The sequence below is a fragment of the Gigantopelta aegis genome, chromosome 9 (genome assembly GCF_016097555.1).
Source record: "Gigantopelta aegis isolate Gae_Host chromosome 9, Gae_host_genome, whole genome shotgun sequence".
Lineage (NCBI taxonomy): Eukaryota > Metazoa > Mollusca > Gastropoda > Neomphalida > Peltospiridae > Gigantopelta > Gigantopelta aegis.
In genome coordinates, this window is record NC_054707.1 from 5,763,101 (window position 1) to 5,781,608 (window position 18,508).

The window sequence follows — 18,508 nt, forward strand, 5'->3', positions numbered from 1 at the left end:
TACTTATGTTTTAAAATATAATTAATACGACAGAGGACAGAAGACTTGTTAATTAGTTTCAATTAAAATGCTGTTTGTTCTGTTGGTGTTTGTTATTTGTTTTTATAAATTAATTTATGTAATATCAGATAATATGAAAAATTATTCTGATTTCAACGTTTTTCTACATATTTGCATAATTTGCTTGATAAAAAAAAGTTAACAATAACACATCTAAGTTTGAAAATGATAACTTCTCTTAAAGTTTTTACCATTCTACAAAATGATTTCTGCTTAATTTGGTTTTTAAATCTATTATATTAATGTTTTTTCTGGCTAACTTGTCAACTGTAAATGCAACAAAAAAATATCAGCAATAGAATAGTATAATTTCTGGTTTCTAGTGAATTGTCAATTTTTTTTTACAGCTGTGACAAAAAAATCACTGCATGTGTGCTATGCCATATTGTTTGACAGTGTGGAATCGATGGCATTTGTATGACTAATTATATTATGCTTGACTTCTGTTGAAATATGTTCATTATGATATAAGACACAAAATAAACTATATTGCTAGTACTAATAGTAAATAAAATAAAAATGCTAGTTTAATCTGTAGCATTGTATACAGAGATGTGCATTTTCTAGTAGGTTTTTTTTCTTCTGATTTCAACTTTTTCTTTTCTGGGGGTTTTTTTTTTTTTTTTTTTTTTTTGAGGGGTTTGGTTTTTTTTTTTTTTTTTTTTTTTTTTGCAAAAATAGTTTCTCTATATATAGAATTTCTCTGTAATTGTTTTGATTTGATCTGAAATGCTTAAAAATATACCATACTTTTCTCTCTTTTTTCTTCTTTTTAAAAAAAGTAATTATGATATAGTATTTACAGCTTTAAAAAGATCATCAGTCAAGCTGTTGATGCCTTTTGAGCTATATATTAAAGTCTGAGAATTAATTTGTTACTTAAATATATCTACTGTGTTAGATTTGGTCTTTACTGTTAAATGGATAAACGAGTAAACTCTGTAAAAGAATGTGAATGCATCAGTAATCTAATATTAATCTGAATTTTTTTTTTCTGTGAACTGGAATCAAAATATCTGCACGATATGTTAATAATATTAAAGATTTATGAATTATTTACATTGAGTTATCTCAGTACATGTATGGAATTCATCATTTCAGTTTTCACAAGTGTATTTTATTTTGATGGTATTCAAACTATCATTAAATCTAAATTTCTGGACATTATTTTTTTTTTCTTTTTTTTTTTCTTCATTATTTTAATTGGACATTGTACAATATTTACACTTGTTTGTTCACGACACCTACTTGATTAACAGCAAGAGGTAATTCACAGACAGGATAGTACATACCACAGCCTTTGTTACTCCAGTTGTGAAGCACTGACTGAAATGAAAAATAGCCCAATAGGCCCACCAACGTGGATCGATGCTAGATCGATTGTGCATCGGGCGAGTGCTTTACCACTGGGCTGTCATTCCCAATGCATTACATGTGACTGGCTGCTTTTATGTCTTACTTTTCCATCAGCTGTCAAGTTTAAGCTTTGATGTTTTGGGTTGGTATACCAGTATATGATCTAATCCAGTGAGTTGACAGCTCAATACAGAGATACATGTATATAAGAGATTTTAGATTTCTTAATTTTTTTTTTAAAGAAAAAGGATTAAAAACAGCTCTCTTTAAAATGTAAAGGAAGGAGAAAATATCCTTCTGACTTGATAGATGATATCATTTCTGGATAGACTGCCCAGATAGCTGACATATATGCCCATGACAATGTGCTTAAACATTAATTTGATATAAGCACAACATTAAAAAAAAAAAAACATCTTTATTTTTTTGACAAAAATAATTTTACAATGGAGCCATTGATTTTTAAAATTCCTTCACATGATGCCTTTTTATGCATAGCATCCAAACTGAATGTTGGATACATAGTGACAGCTGTAGAGTCGGTACATTTTATTTCAGGTGGTGTATTGTAAGGGGATGTAAATTCATGACATTCCATTCATCTGGTGTCTTTTTTCTTTCTTTCTTCATGGACATTCCTCATGCAGAAATTTCAGGCGCTATTTTTATACCAACATGACAACGGGCGAATCGCGATGGGATTACCCAGACATCGAATCGACTGTGCCACCTCCGCCACCACCACCTGACCTTGACAACAAAGATGACGATGACGAAGGTGACCAGCCTGTTTCCTGTTCGTCCGTAAACAAGCCAATCGCTGGAGATCTGATCACCAGTGTGACTCTTCTGTCAGCTGAAGTGTCCACAACGACCTCAGATCATCACAGAATACCAGACACCAGCTCCAAAACGGAAGACGTATTCGAAGTAATATTGTTTTTGGAAATCTACTTGTGGCATAGCAGGGATTTTTCCAGGCATACTGTGGGCCCTTCTCAAAAGAAAGTGTACTAAAAATCCACAATTTCTGTACTAAATATTCCCAGTATATATATATTGAATTAAGTCCATTCTGATGAATTAATTTAACAGTGATGTACTGTATTATTCAGTGGCCTGAAAACATGTCCAAAGTATGATTTACTCACGCTAATTTTCACAATCGTATCAGACATGGGTCTCTGCCGAAATATCCTGGATAAATCCCTGCAGAGTTTTGGAATATTGAATCATGTTGTTTAATATTTTTTTAAATGTTGAAAAATTTGATTTAACAAAAACCATTTTTTATTTTGTCACCTTGAAACATAATGAATGATTGGCCTGTTTCGAGGGGAGGGGGGTGGGGGTCAAGATGGGTCTGCCAAGGATGTTCAATCCTTCAACATAAGAACCCTGCCAAGGATGTTTAATCCTTCAACATAAGAACCCTGCCAAGGATGTTTAATCCTTCAACATAAGAACCTCTCTAACAGCAGAGATGGAGCTCTTTCAGGTTAATTGCTAAAATTCTGCTCAAGACACAATATTTATGCAGGGCTCCATATACAATGTATTAGGGTTCAAACTTTTCACCCAAGTCATTAAAAAACTAAATTGCTGAGGGTTAAACGGCCCACTGAGAGCAATTTTAGCCTGCCTATGGCAATTTTTTTATTTAAAGTGACTTTTGCAAAAATAAATATGATTGAAAAGTAATTTGTTGCATGCAGACCTATTTCAGATGACCAAATTTATTCAATTTAAAAACCCACAATTAAAAATCTGTTTTGAGATTTTGTAATTATTATGTTATTTATAATTCTTATTTTACAGGGACCTCAGTTACCCGACAGTATTGCTATTTTAACGGAAGGTAAATTGATTTCATTAATAGTGTGTTTGATAGGATAGTAATATAAAAAATTGATTAAAATAAAAATGCATGCCTGCGATAGGAAACTATATATATTGTATTATGTTTATATGAAAGGTTAAATGTTCTTCAATAAACCAACATTATAACGTCTAAACAGAACCTGTTGTTTGCTGTAATCCTCCCGACTTGTCAGGCGGGACTTAGCTCAGTGGTACAGGCTATGGGCCCATTGGGTTATTTCTCACTCCAGCTGTAACAAAGGCCGTGGTACGTACTATCCTGTCTGTGGGGTGGTGCATATAAAGGATCCCTTGCTGCTAATTGAAACGAGTAGCCCATGAAGTGGCAACAATGGGTTTCCTCTCAATATCTGTGTGGTCTTTAACAATATGTCTGACACTATATAACCGTAAATAAAATGTGTTGAGCGCATCATTAAATAAAACATTTCTTTGTTGTTGTTTTTTCAAATTGCACAAAAATCATACACTTTCTAACATATCAAATAATAATTTTTTAATATTTCAAGTAACAATTTTTAAAAATGGCTGCCAGATATTCATGGTAGCAGATACAAAAATGGAACCATCAATTTTTTTACTATTTGTAACTCAAATTACACCAAAAAAATCATGTTTTAAAAAATCTATATAAAATGTTAACGAAATTACACAAATTCATCTTATTTCTTGGCAACAGCGGGTTTCCTGTCTCAATATCTGTGTGGTTCTCAACCATAAGTCCGACGCCATATAACCTTAAATAAAATGTGTTGAGTGTGTCGTTAAATAAACATTTCCTTCCACCGTATGACTTGTCAAACTGGTCCCAACACACTCTTCTTTTCTTCAGTCATTATAGTTGTTCCTGTATATTTCTTTTGCAAACTAGTTCTAAATAAAAATACTGGCCAACTGATCTGTATCTTGTTCCAGCTAAAAAATAATAATAATGTTTTGTGTCCTTCATTGCAGTTTAGCTCAGTGTAAAAAGAAAAGGAAAGCTGTTTTAGAAATAACTTAAAAGTTCTCTAAGTGCAATTTGTAAAGACATTAGTCACAGTGTTACTGAAACAAGAATTATCTCCCTTTGCAAAGAAGTTGTCTGCTCATCGCATTTGAAATTAAATGCTGTTTATATGTGTGTAGGAGAGAAAGAAAGGAGAAAAAACAGAGTTTTCAAACTCCTTGAGCAGACAACATTCTTCAACATTGCTGTTTTATTCATATCTTGACCAATGTTTTCATAATTTGCAATTTTGTTGTTATTGCCACAACCATTTTTCTTTTCTTTTTTCATCAAGCTAAACTGAAATTATTAACAATAAAACACTTAAAATGTTTGCTGGAGCAGGGTAAGTTTTGAATGAATGTGTGTTGGTTTACAGAATAATTGCTTAATTTTCTCGGAAGTTGTAGACAAACAGTAGTACTTTTGCTTTATTTGTCTCGGATGTAGACAACATACTTGGTTTATTTGTCTCAGTTGTAGACAACATACTTGGTTTATTTGTCTCAGTTGTAGACAACATACTTGGTTTATTTGTCTTAGTTGTAGACAACATACTTGGTTTATTTGTCTCGGATGTAGACAACATACTTGGTTTATTTGTCTCAGTTGTAGACAACATACTTGGTTTATTTTCATATTAACAGACTCATTTTAGTTCATCAGAAATTGTAGACAACACAGATACTTTGATAGTCTCAAGTTGTAGACAACACAGATACTTTGATAGTCTCAAGTTGTAGATACAACATGCTAGCATTTGTTTTTCATATTTTTTAAGCAACATACTTGACTTATTTTCTCAGATGTTAACAATATGCTTGACTTATTTTCTCAGATGTAGACAACATACTTGCTATATTTTCTCAGATATACTTGTAGACAATGTATTTGCTATATTTTCTCACATGTACTTGTAGACAACATACTTTCTTTAAGTTTTCACATGTACTTGTAGACAACATACTTTCTTTAATTTCTCAGATGTAGTAGACCCTCAAGATTCTAATGCACCCAGCTCCATGGATGTTGCAGTCCACCCAGGAGAACCTCCTCCCCCAGGTTTTGACCCCCCTGAGGACAGCGTGTCGCCACCAAGTAGCACACGGTGCACTGAAATGGATTCCTCAGCCGCCATTGCATTCGAATCATTGGCCTCCATCGATGGAACGCCATACTCGTCTGATTATAGCGACGATGTCAAGGACAACGACTTTGATGTGGACAAAATGTTAGAGAACACTGCTCTCTTCATGGCAGCGGAAAGCCTTCAGAAGACTGCGGCCATTTCCATGGCAGCAGAGAGCAATCAAAAGAATGCAGCCATTTCCATGATGACAGAAGACTGTCAGAAGAACACTGGTGTTGCCATGGCACCAGAAAGCAATCAGCATTCTGCTGCAGTTATATACCAGCCACCTAAAACGAATGTTGTGAGTCTAAGTTCTGCTGTTACTATGGTACAGCCTCCCGTGCCGTATCAGCCTCCCGTGCCATACCAGCATCTGGTTGATCAACCATCGTTGGCCTCCCACAGTCCTGTCAACTCCCCCGCCCCAGACGACGAACCAAGCTCGTCCACACAAGATGAGATCGACCGACGTGAGCGCAAAAAGAGGAAGAAAGACAAAGAGAAGGTAATACGATAAAAGATGAGAGGTTTTGTTTGTGAAGGTAAAGACAAAATAGGCAAGATTTTTTAGTTTGTGAAAGTAAAAACATGATTTGAGATTTTTGTTTGTGAAAGTAAAGAAAAAAGATGCCTGATTTTGTTTGTGAAAGGTAATGATGAAAGAAACAAGCTTTCGTTCATTTTCTGTCTTGGTTAGGGCGAGACGTAGCCCACTGGTAAAGCACTCGCTTGATGTGCAGTCGATCAAAGATCGATTCCCGTCAGTGGGCCCATTGGGCTATTTCTCATTCCAGCCAGTGCTCCAGTGGTATGTACTATCCTGTCTGTGGGATGGTGCATATAAAATATCCCTTGCTGCTAATCGAAGAGTAGCCCATGAAGTGGCAACAGCTGATTTCCTCTCTCAATATCTGTGTGGTCCTTAACCATATGTCAGATGCCATATTATGGTTAAACCATACATTAAATGTGTTGAGTGCGTTCTTAAATAAAAACATTTCCTTCCTTCTGTCTTGGTTAATTTTTGTTCCGATTTGGTTGGGATGTTTTCTTATCCCAACCAGTGCCCATGACTGGTATATCAAAGACCATCCTGTCCTGTGTAAGACAAAGTACATATATTAGTGTCACAGGGACCCCAATCTAGTTGATCTCGAAAATGAATTCTCACAAATTTGCTTGCTTCTGTTTTAGAAAATCTCAAGTACGAGTTTAACATACAAGAAGAAAAATGTGTCTTCCTTGGTTCAAAAATGGCATCAGGTGAAAGTTCAAGTGGAGCAAGAAGAAAAACTGAACGAGGAACGACAGATGGCCATTCGACAGAAGCTGGAAGAGTGGAAACAAACACACAGGTTAGATCAGTGATAGACAAGGCTTGTTTATCAGTGGAAGAGTGAACACATACGTTAGATCAGTGATAGACAGGGCTTGTTTTATCAGTGGAAGAGTGAAAACAAACACACAGGTTAGATCAGTGATAGACAGGCCTTGTTTATCAGTGGAAGAGTGGAAACAAACACACAGGTTAGATCAGTGATAGACAGGGCTTGTTTTATCAGTGGAAGAGTGGAAACAAACACACAGGTTCGATCAGTGATAGACAGGGCTTGTTTTATCAGTGGAAGAGTGGAAACAAACACACAGGTTAGATCAGTGATAGACAGGGCTTGTTTTATCAGTGGAAGAGTGGAAACAAACACACAGGTTCGATCAGTGATAGACGGGGCTTGTTTTATCAGTGGAAGAATGAACACACAGGTTAGATCAGTGATAGACAGGGCTTGTTTTATCAGTGGAAGAGTGGAAACAAACACACAGGTTAGATCAGTGATAGACAGGGCTTGTTTTATCAGTGGAAGAGTGGAAACAAACACACAGGTTAGATCAGTGATAGACAGGGCTTGTTTTATCAGTGGAAGAGTGGAAACAAACACACAGGTTAGATCAGTGATAGACGGCTTGTTTTATCAGTGGAAGAGTGGAAACAAACACACAGGTTAGATCAGTGATAGACAGGCCTTGTTTTATCAGTGGAAGAATGAACACACAGGTTAGATCAGTGATAGACAGGGCTTGTTTTATCAGTGGAAGAGTGGAAACAAACACACAGGTTAGATCAGTGATAGACGGCTTGTTTTATCAGTGGAAGAGTGGAAACAAACACGTTAGATCAGTGATAGACAGGCCTTGTTTATCAGTGGAAGAGTGGAAACAAACACACAGGTTAGATCAGTGATAGACAGGGCTTGTTTTATCAGTGGAAGAGTGGAAACAAACACACAGGTTAGATCAGTGATAGACAGGGCTTGTTTTATCAGTGGAAGAGTGGAAACAAACACACAGGTTAGATCAGTGATAGACAGGCCTTGTTTATCAGTGGAAGAGTGGAAACAAACACACAGGTTAGATCAGTGATAGACAGGGTTTGTTTTATCAGTGGAAGAATGAACACACAGGTTAGATCAGTGATAGACGGGGCTTGTTTTATCAGTGGAAGAGTGGAAACAAACACACAGGTTAGATCAGTGATAGACAGGGCTTGTTTTATCAGTGGAAGAGTGGAAACAAACACACAGGTTAGATCAGTGATAGACAGGGCTTGTTTTATCAGTGGAAGAGTGGAAACAAACACACAGGTTAGATCAGTGATAGACAGGGCTTGTTTTATCAGTGGAAGAGTGGAAACAAACACACAGGTTAGATCAGTGATAGACAAGGCTTGTTTATCAGTGAAAGAGTGAACACACACGTTAGATCAGTGATAGACAGGGCTTGTTTTATCAGTGGAAGAATGAAAACAAACACACAGGTTAGATCAGTGATAGACAGGCCTTGTTTATCAGTGGAAGAGTGGAAACAAACACACAGGTTAGATCAGTGATAGACAGGCCTTGTTTATCAGTGGAAGAGTGGAAACAAACACACAGGTTAGATCAGTGATAGACAAGGCTTGTTTATCAGTGGAAGAGTGAACACACACGTTAGATCAGTGATAGACAGGGCTTGTTTTATCAGTGGAAGAGTGGAAACAAACACACAGGTTAGATCAGTGATAGACGGGGCTTGTTTTATCAGTGGAAGAGTGGAAACAAACACACAGGTTAGATCAGTGATAGACAGGGCTTGTTTTATCAGTGGAAGAGTGGAAACAAACACACAGGTTAGATCAGTGATAGACAGGGCTTGTTTTATCAGTGGAAGAGTGGAAACAAACACACAGGTTAGATCAGTGATAGACAAGGCTTGTTTATCAGTGAAAGAGTGAACACACACGTTAGATCAGTGATAGACAGGGCTTGTTTTATCAGTGGAAGAATGAAAACAAACACACAGGTTAGATCAGTGATAGACAGGCCTTGTTTATCAGTGGAAGAGTGGAAACAAACACACAGGTTAGATCAGTGATAGACAGGCCTTGTTTATCAGTGGAAGAGTGGAAACAAACACACAGGTTAGATCAGTGATAGACAAGGCTTGTTTATCAGTGGAAGAGTGAACACACACGTTAGATCAGTGATAGACAGGGCTTGTTTTATCAGTGGAAGAGTGAAAACAAACACACAGGTTAGATCAGTGATAGACAGGCCTTGTTTATCAGTGGAAGAGTGGAAACAAACACACAGGTTAGATCAGTGATAGACAGGGCTTGTTTTATCAGTGGAAGAGTGGAAACAAACACAGAGGTTGGATCAGTGATAGACAGGGCTTGTTTTATCAGTGGAAGAGTGGAAACAAACACACAGGTTGGATCAGTGATAGACAGGGCTTGTTTTATCAGTGGAAGAGTGGAAACAAACACACAGGTTAGATCAGTGATAGACAGGGCTTGTTTTATCAGTGGAAGAGTGGAAACAAACACACAGGTTAGATCAGTGATAGACAGGGCTTGTTTTATCAGTGGAAGAGTGGAAACAAACACACAGGTTAGATCAGTGATAGACAGGGCTTGTTTTATCAGTGGAAGAGTGGAAACAAACACACAGGTTAGATCAGTGATAGACAGGGCTTGTTTTATCAGTGGAAGAGTGAAAACAAACACACAGGTTAGATCAGTGATAGACAGGCCTTGTTTATCAGTGGAAGAGTGGAAACAAACACACAGGTTAGATCAGTGATAGACAGGCCTTGTTTATCAGTGGAAGAGTGGAAACAAACACACAGGTTAGATCAGTGATAGACAAGGCTTGTTTATCAGTGGAAGAGTGAACACACACGTTAGATCAGTGATAGACAGGGCTTGTTTTATCAGTGGAAGAGTGAAAACAAACACACAGGTTAGATCAGTGATAGACAGGCCTTGTTTATCAGTGGAAGAGTGGAAACAAACACACAGGTTAGATCAGTGATAGACAGGGCTTGTTTTATCAGTGGAAGATTGGAAACAAACACAGAGGTTGGATCAGTGATAGACAGGGCTTGTTTTATCAGTGGAAGAGTGGAAACAAACACACAGGTTGGATCAGTGATAGACAGGGCTTGTTTTATCAGTGGAAGAGTGGAAACAAACACAGGTTAGATCAGTGATAGACAGGGCTTGTTTTATCAGTGGAAGAATGAACACACAGGTTAGATCAGTGATAGACGGGGCTTGTTTTATCAGTGGAAGAGTGGAAACAAACACACAGGTTAGATCAGTGATAGACAGGGCTTGTTTTATCAGTGGAAGAGTGGAAACAAACACACAGGTTAGATCAGTGATAGACAGGGCTTGTTTTATCAGTGGAAGAGTGGAAACAAACACACAGGTTAGATCAGTGATAGACAGGGCTTGTTTTATCAGTGGAAGAGTGAAAACAAACACACAGGTTAGATCAGTGATAGACAGGGCTTGTTTTATCAGTGGAAGAGTGAAAACAAACACACGTTAGATCAGTGATAGACAAGGCTTGTTTATCAGTGGAAGAGTGAAAACAAACACACGTTAGATCAGTGATAGACAGGGCTTGTTTTATTAGTGGAAGAGTGGAAACAAACACACAGGTTAGATCAGTGATAGACAGGGCTTGTTTTATCAGTGGAAGAGTGGAAACAAACACACAGGTTAGATCAGTGATAGACAAGGCTTGTTTATCAGTGGAAGAGTGAACACACACGTTAGATCAGTGATAGACAGGGCTTGTTTTATCAGTGGAAGAGTGGAAACAAACACACAGGTTGGATCAGTGATAGACAGGGCTTGTTTTATCAGTGGAAGAGTGGAAACAAACACACAGGTTAGATCAGTGATAGACAAGGCTTGTTTATCAGTGGAAGAGTGAACACACACGTTAGATCAGTGATAGACAGGGCTTGTTTTATCAGTGGAAGAGTGGAAACAAACACACAGGTTAGATCAGTGATAGACAGGGCTTGTTTTATGAGTGGAAGAGTGGAAACAAACACACAGGTTAGATCAGTGATAGACAGGGCTTGTTTTATCAGTGGAAGAGTGGAAACAAACACACAGGTTAGATCAGTGTTAGACAGGGCTTGTTTTATTAATGGAAGAATGAAAACACAGAGGTTAGATCAGTGATAGACAAGGCTTGTTTATCAGTGGAAGAGTGAACACACACGTTAGATCAGTGATAGACAGGGCTTGTTTTATCAGTGGAAGAATGAAAACAAACACACAGGTTAGATCAGTGATAGACAGGCCTTGTTTATCAGTGGAAGAGTGGAAACAAACACACAGGTTAGATCAGTGATAGACAGGCCTTGTTTATCAGTGGAAGAGTGGAAACAAACACACAGGTTAGATCAGTGATAGACAAGGCTTGTTTATCAGTGGAAGAGTGAACACACACGTTAGATCAGTGATAGACAGGGCTTGTTTTATCAGTGGAAGAGTGAAAACAAACACACAGGTTAGATCAGTGATAGACAGGCCTTGTTTATCAGTGGAAGAGTGGAAACAAACACACAGGTTAGATCAGTGATAGACAGGGCTTGTTTTATCAGTGGAAGAGTGGAAACAAACACAGAGGTTGGATCAGTGATAGACAGGGCTTGTTTTATCAGTGGAAGAGTGGAAACAAACACACAGGTTGGATCAGTGATAGACAGGGCTTGTTTTATCAGTGGAAGAGTGGAAACAAACACACAGGTTAGATCAGTGATAGACAGGGCTTGTTTTATCAGTGGAAGAGTGGAAACAAACACACAGGTTAGATCAGTGATAGACAGGGCTTGTTTTATCAGTGGAAGAGTGGAAACAAACACACAGGTTAGATCAGTGATAGACAGGGCTTGTTTTATCAGTGGAAGAGTGGAAACAAACACACAGGTTAGATCAGTGATAGACAGGGCTTGTTTTATCAGTGGAAGAGTGAAAACAAACACACAGGTTAGATCAGTGATAGACAGGCCTTGTTTATCAGTGGAAGAGTGGAAACAAACACACAGGTTAGATCAGTGATAGACAGGCCTTGTTTATCAGTGGAAGAGTGGAAACAAACACACAGGTTAGATCAGTGATAGACAAGGCTTGTTTATCAGTGGAAGAGTGAACACACACGTTAGATCAGTGATAGACAGGGCTTGTTTTATCAGTGGAAGAGTGAAAACAAACACACAGGTTAGATCAGTGATAGACAGGCCTTGTTTATCAGTGGAAGAGTGGAAACAAACACACAGGTTAGATCAGTGATAGACAGGGCTTGTTTTATCAGTGGAAGATTGGAAACAAACACAGAGGTTGGATCAGTGATAGACAGGGCTTGTTTTATCAGTGGAAGAGTGGAAACAAACACACAGGTTGGATCAGTGATAGACAGGGCTTGTTTTATCAGTGGAAGAGTGGAAACAAACACAGGTTAGATCAGTGATAGACAGGGCTTGTTTTATCAGTGGAAGAATGAACACACAGGTTAGATCAGTGATAGACGGGGCTTGTTTTATCAGTGGAAGAGTGGAAACAAACACACAGGTTAGATCAGTGATAGACAGGGCTTGTTTTATCAGTGGAAGAGTGGAAACAAACACACAGGTTAGATCAGTGATAGACAGGGCTTGTTTTATCAGTGGAAGAGTGAAAACAAACACACGTTAGATCAGTGATAGACAAGGCTTGTTTATCAGTGGAAGAGTGAAAACAAACACACGTTAGATCAGTGATAGACAGGGCTTGTTTTATTAGTGGAAGAGTGGAAACAAACACACAGGTTAGATCAGTGATAGACAGGGCTTGTTTTATCAGTGGAAGAGTGGAAACAAACACACAGGTTAGATCAGTGATAGACAAGGCTTGTTTATCAGTGGAAGAGTGAACACACACGTTAGATCAGTGATAGACAGGGCTTGTTTTATCAGTGGAAGAGTGGAAACAAACACACAGGTTGGATCAGTGATAGACAGGGCTTGTTTTATCAGTGGAAGAGTGGAAACAAACACACAGGTTAGATCAGTGATAGACAAGGCTTGTTTATCAGTGGAAGAGTGAACACACACGTTAGATCAGTGATAGACAGGGCTTGTTTTATCAGTGGAAGAGTGGAAACAAACACACAGGTTAGATCAGTGATAGACAGGGCTTGTTTTATGAGTGGAAGAGTGGAAACAAACACACAGGTTAGATCAGTGTTAGACAGGGCTTGTTTTATTAATGGAAGAATGAAAACACAGAGGTTAGATCAGTGATAGACAAGGCTTGTTTATCAGTGGAAGAGTGAACACACACGTTAGATCAGTGATAGACAGGGCTTGTTTTATCAGTGGAAGAATGGACACACAGGTTAGATCAGTGATAGACAGGGCTTGTTTTATCAGTGGAAGAATGGACACACACGTTAGATCAGTGATAGACAGGGCTTGTTTTATTAGTGGAAGAATGGACACACACGTTAGATCAGTGATAGACAGGGCTTGTTTTATCAGTGGAAGAGTGAAAACAAACATAGGTTAGATCAGTGATAGACAGGGCTTGTTTTATCAGTGGAAAAATGAAAACAAACACACAGGTTAGATCAGTGATAGACAGGGCTTGTTTTATCAGTGGAAGAATGAACACACAGGTTAGATCAGTGATAGACAGGGCTTGTTTTATCAGTGGAAGAGTGGAAACAAACACACAGGTTGGATCAGTGATAGACGGGGCTTGTTTTATCAGTGGAAGAGTGGAAACAAACACACAGGTTCGATCAGTGATAGACGGGGCTTGTTTTATCAGTGGAAGAGTGGAAACAAACACACAGGTTCGATCAGTGATAGACAGGGCTTGTTCTATCGGTGGCAATTTGGGATCGGATTCCCAGAAGTTAAATTCATGTCAATCCTATTAGATTCCCGTAGCATCCATGTGGAATAAAGCAAACATCTATAGTTTGTCCCATCCTCCTACAACTATTTTTCTGGTCAATAATTTCAGTATTGTTTAATGTAAGAAGAAAAGTAAAAGTGTTTTGGAAATAACAAAAATATGCTATTTTTGAGTCCAATTTAGAAAACAGTTGGCTCACAAATAAATAACTTGTAGTAAATTATATAATATGAAAAAAGACGGTCCCTGTGGGATGGACTATAGTCAAACATTCACTTGTTTGGGGGCGTTTTGGTTCTGTATATATTAAACTAATATGTATATTCAAGTATTTATATGTACTTTTGTCTTTTTCAGCTGAATGCTTCGTATCTGGATGTACATTCAAGAACTGCAATGCCAAATAAAAGAGACAGATGTGTATGAGTGCGATTCACAGAGAACTGGAGATGTGTTCATGAGTCACAGGATACGTGTCATACAGCAGGCTTCAACACAGCAGGCTTCAACACATCGTGTTACAGCCTGTTTTCCAGTTTGCATATCGGTTACGCAACTGTAAATTCACAGGAACAACTCAGTTGGATTACATGGTGAAACCTTACACATTCTGAAATTAAAAATTGCAAACTTAAGATGATTAATTTCAGTGCACGATTGTGGTAACTGATTAGGTTATACAAATGTAATTCATGTGATTGAACAGTCGGTTACCTGAGTTAAAAAAAAAATTCAAGTGAACAGACTTCAGGTTATGCCACCTCTGCAATTGCTGACGGCAATCAGCAATACCTTGGAGATGGCCTGGAGTTGGGGGTTTTTATTCTCCACGGCACTTCTTTTTTGCTAAGGACTACATTAAATTTGTTATCTTTGAATGATTTTTGGCATAGACATTTTCTTAGTTGCAAGGGTTGGGTTATGTAAATGTTGAAATAGTGGCTCTTGTAATATAATGGCAGACACTGTACCTGATAAGCAAGCTATATGCACTTCCGTAAGTCATAACCTATTAGTTGGTTAAGAGAATCGTCCATTAACACTATTTAAAAATACAAAATATCTGGATTGGAATAAGCTATAGCATTATGAACAAGAAACATGGCTGGCTGACTGAAAACCTATTTTACCGCGATCACCAAACATTTATTGTGGTGACAAATATAGCTACAATAACCCTCATAATATCATGTAGAGCACGATTGTTCGTTTGTTTTCTTGTCCTTTTATTTTCATCTTTTTTTTACAGCTGCAATTTAATTTTTACAGAGCTGCACTTTTGTTTTTTCTAAAAGTGTAATTTCATTTTCCTAGAGCTCAATATTTAATTTTCAAATAACTGTCATCCCCAGCGATGACAATGGCACTGGAGTAAACACACACACACACACACACACACATACATGTGTATACATACATACATGTGTATGTGTGTGTGTGTGTGTGTGTGTATATATATATATATGGGTTCGGATCCCAGTTGAGCCATGGGATTTTTAATCCAGATACCGACTCCAAACCCTGAGTGAGTGCTCCGCAAGGCTCAGTGGGTAGGTGTAAACCACTTGCACCAACCAGTGATCCATAACTGGTTCAACAAAGGCCATGGTTTGTGCCATCCTGCCTGTGGGAAGTGCAAATAAAAGATCCCTTGCTGCCTGTTGTAAAAGAGTAGCCTATGTGGCAACAGCGGGTTTCCTCTAAAAAAAAAACACACGGTCAGAATGACCATATGTTCTGAGTCCAGTAGCCGACGATAAGATAAAAAATCATTGTGGTATATATCTCGGCTGCCTAGCAGACAATGGTGGCTAATTATTGATTGGTGAGAGGCAAGTCAGTATAGTGACTTGAACCAGCCCCGGGCCCAGATGATGCAATTGTTTTAATAGATAATTTGGCAAACCTTTCTGCTGACCCAGAGTTCGCACTGCAGATTAAAACCAAACCAGTGAGGTCTGGGTTAATTTTATAGAAAGTTAAAAGTTACATTTTGTTTAACGGCACCCCTGGAGCACTATTGATTTATTCATCTTCGGCTGTTGGGTAATAAATATTTGGCAGTTCTGTCATGTAGTCTTAGAGGAAGTTCACAGCATTTTTCCATTAGAAACAAGGGATTTATTATGTGCACTTACCTACAGAGAGAACAGTGCTTGGTATATCAGTTGTTGTGCACTGACTGGGACTGGGATAACATAATCAGAGAATGGGTCCACTGAGAGTGTTTGATCCTGTTCCCCAACGCACCTCAGGTGAGCACTCCACTGACTTAGCTAGATCCTGCCAACAACTTTTATAGAAAAGCATTTTTGTTGTTTTTGTGGAATTTTCTTTTGCTTCTATTATATTCAGTCCATTTTAGAAATTTTGTATCTCACCCCCAAAATATGATCATGTCCATTGATCTGTACATATGTTAATATAAGTTTCTTCAGGATGGTTACACCAAAGATCTGCCAGAGTAAATGGTGGAAAATTAACTGCTAATGGTCCTTTGTCTTAGTATGATGTTGGTGTTAAAAATGTGTATCAAAGTGAAATATTGTAAATTGAACAATTATTTTACCATATGGAAACGATTTATATGTCTGTACAATGTACATAGTAACTATAAAGTGTATCATATTTTCAGTTTGTTGTGAATGTGTACATAATGATATCTCTCATTGTAGCACTATTGTACTAGAGGCATTATATAGGATAATGTCTATACTGTCATAAAATTAATTGTGAGTATAAATCACAAATGACTCGATACCTAGTGATGCAGTCCGATACAAACAGTCTGCCTACCAAACTCTGATCTTAACGAAGAAGCACAAATATAAAGGAACAAATCGAAATGGACTTGTCATTCATTCCGTCCATCTATTGTTGTTTTCCGCTCAATAACTTTTAATGTATCTCATGTTTGGTGTCAATCTATTTTGCCCTTGATATAATAATATTTTTTAGCAAAGTGAATAGAAATATAATTCCACTTTGTTATTCAGGTATCCTTGCATTGTATCATGGGGTTGTTTGGTTCCCACCAGCTTAATTAATTTTAGAGTTATTCTCCATTATATTTTAGATATCCAGAAAATAAAAAATGCACCTCTTTAGGTAATTAAGGATGTGTAGACTTTGGTCCATGTTTATGATTTGTAGTGTGTCTTCCCCCCCCCCCACCCCACCCCACCCCAAAGAAAAATGTACTGGTCTCACACACCCTCAAGCAAAAAAAAAAAATGCTTGTAAGAGAGTTTCTTGGTTAATATATTTATAAATATTCATTGCCGTGCATAATAAAATTGAGAGTATATTTATTGTTACGTTATTTATTATCTGTATGTTTTAAAATAGTTGGTAATTTGGGCATCGTTTGGCTACATAGAAGATAAAGCTATTATGGTATCACACATCTACCGGTGTACATACAGCATTTCTGTGTTTTAGTGACGTTTGAATCTAAAATAGGTTCTTTAAAAAGATTCAATGTTCTTTGACACACGTTCTAACAATAACTAAAATTTAGCACATTTGACAATTGTATTATTACATTTCTCAAAGAAGTAGGCCATATTTGTAAATTGATAGGCCTACACATTTTATTAAGGATTCAAGTCCACTTCTTTTTTTCTTCTTTTTTTTTTCTTTTCTTTTTTTGTTATTAATATTCCAGACCCTCCTTTTTATTTATCTAAGAGGTCTAACATTTTGAGAGTTGATAGATATTCAAGTGAAGGTGTGCGAGAAATAAGCATATTGTAGGTTAAAGGTCAAGGTGGCCATCTTGGATTTAAAAATACTAAATTGCTAGCATCTTTACTGGCCTCAGATTACAGTTATTTTCCCATTTGGTTGTCCAAAATCCGGAAATTTGACTGCGCAAGTAGTCTGCTGTTTGACTGTGATTATTTCATGGCAGACAGCTATATCCCTACTAAATGTAATTAAACACTTTAAATAAATAGTATACAGTTTTTAACAAGATTAAGTACTCTAATAATACATTTCACCTACATTTATGTAAATTACACACTTCAGTAATTTTAAAAAAATGGTCTTTTATCCTTAGAAAATCTAATAGGCTAATATTTTATGCTGTCTGAATGTATTTATTGTGTTCAGTAATCAGATGCTGGTACACTTGTCAAGTTTATTGCAGAAAATCTGCCAAAAAAGTTAACATTTGGCTTGTAAAACATATGGCAGAATAATCCATAATGCATATTCAGTGGTCATTACTACAAACATCCTTCCAATCAAGAAATACTACACTGAGGTATCCAAGACACTGGCACATGATTACACTTGTTAACAGTTATCACTGGAAACTGAAAAATATTGTGCAAGTACCTCTTGGTAGGATTTATATCAGCATTTTGTGACAAAATCTTCATTTTCAAAGTTGTCGTCAACAAAAAACATATTATGGTGTATACCTAAGTAACATCTGTAGGGCATATTCATATTAATATGCATTTATATGGACTGTTTTGCCTTTTACAAAGTGGCTACATGTCTAATGCAGTAAATGAAGTAGATTAAGTAAATACAGCAGGTCAAAATTGAATCTGAGGCCTATCATGTCTAATTTTCCCTGAAATTAGTGTGTAAAAATTTGTTGCAAATGGTCCCAATTTTGTGACTTTCACCATCCCTCTGACACATTTCTAATAATGTACCATGAATTCAGTCACCATATCTTTAATAAGCCTTCACTTATATCTAAAATGCAAAATTTTACAGTTTTAGATTTTAATTTTTTTCAAAAATTTAAATTTAAGTTTAATATTTAATTAAAAATGAAGTAAAATCTAATGATTGATTTTTTTTCCTTTAAATATTTCAAAATCTTTCCAAG

At 37.1% G+C, this 18,508-nt stretch overlaps 1 protein-coding gene across 2 annotated transcripts in view; it reads left to right on the forward strand.

Moving 5' to 3' along the window:
• Nucleotides 1-15,144, forward strand: part of LOC121380897 (formin-binding protein 4-like) — a 43,473-nt gene extending 28,329 nt beyond the window's left edge. For both annotated transcript variants that reach the window (XM_041509922.1, XM_041509923.1), the window contains exons 13-17: nucleotides 2,064-2,346; nucleotides 3,235-3,274; nucleotides 5,270-5,922; nucleotides 6,612-6,772; nucleotides 14,014-15,144. In XM_041509922.1, coding sequence (XP_041365856.1) covers nucleotides 2,064-2,346; nucleotides 3,235-3,274; nucleotides 5,270-5,922; nucleotides 6,612-6,772; nucleotides 14,014-14,017 — 1,141 coding nt within the window. In that variant the 3' untranslated portion in view covers nucleotides 14,018-15,144. The remainder of the gene's footprint in view (nucleotides 1-2,063; nucleotides 2,347-3,234; nucleotides 3,275-5,269; nucleotides 5,923-6,611; nucleotides 6,773-14,013) is intronic.
• Nucleotides 15,145-18,508: the final 3,364 nt, after the last annotated feature.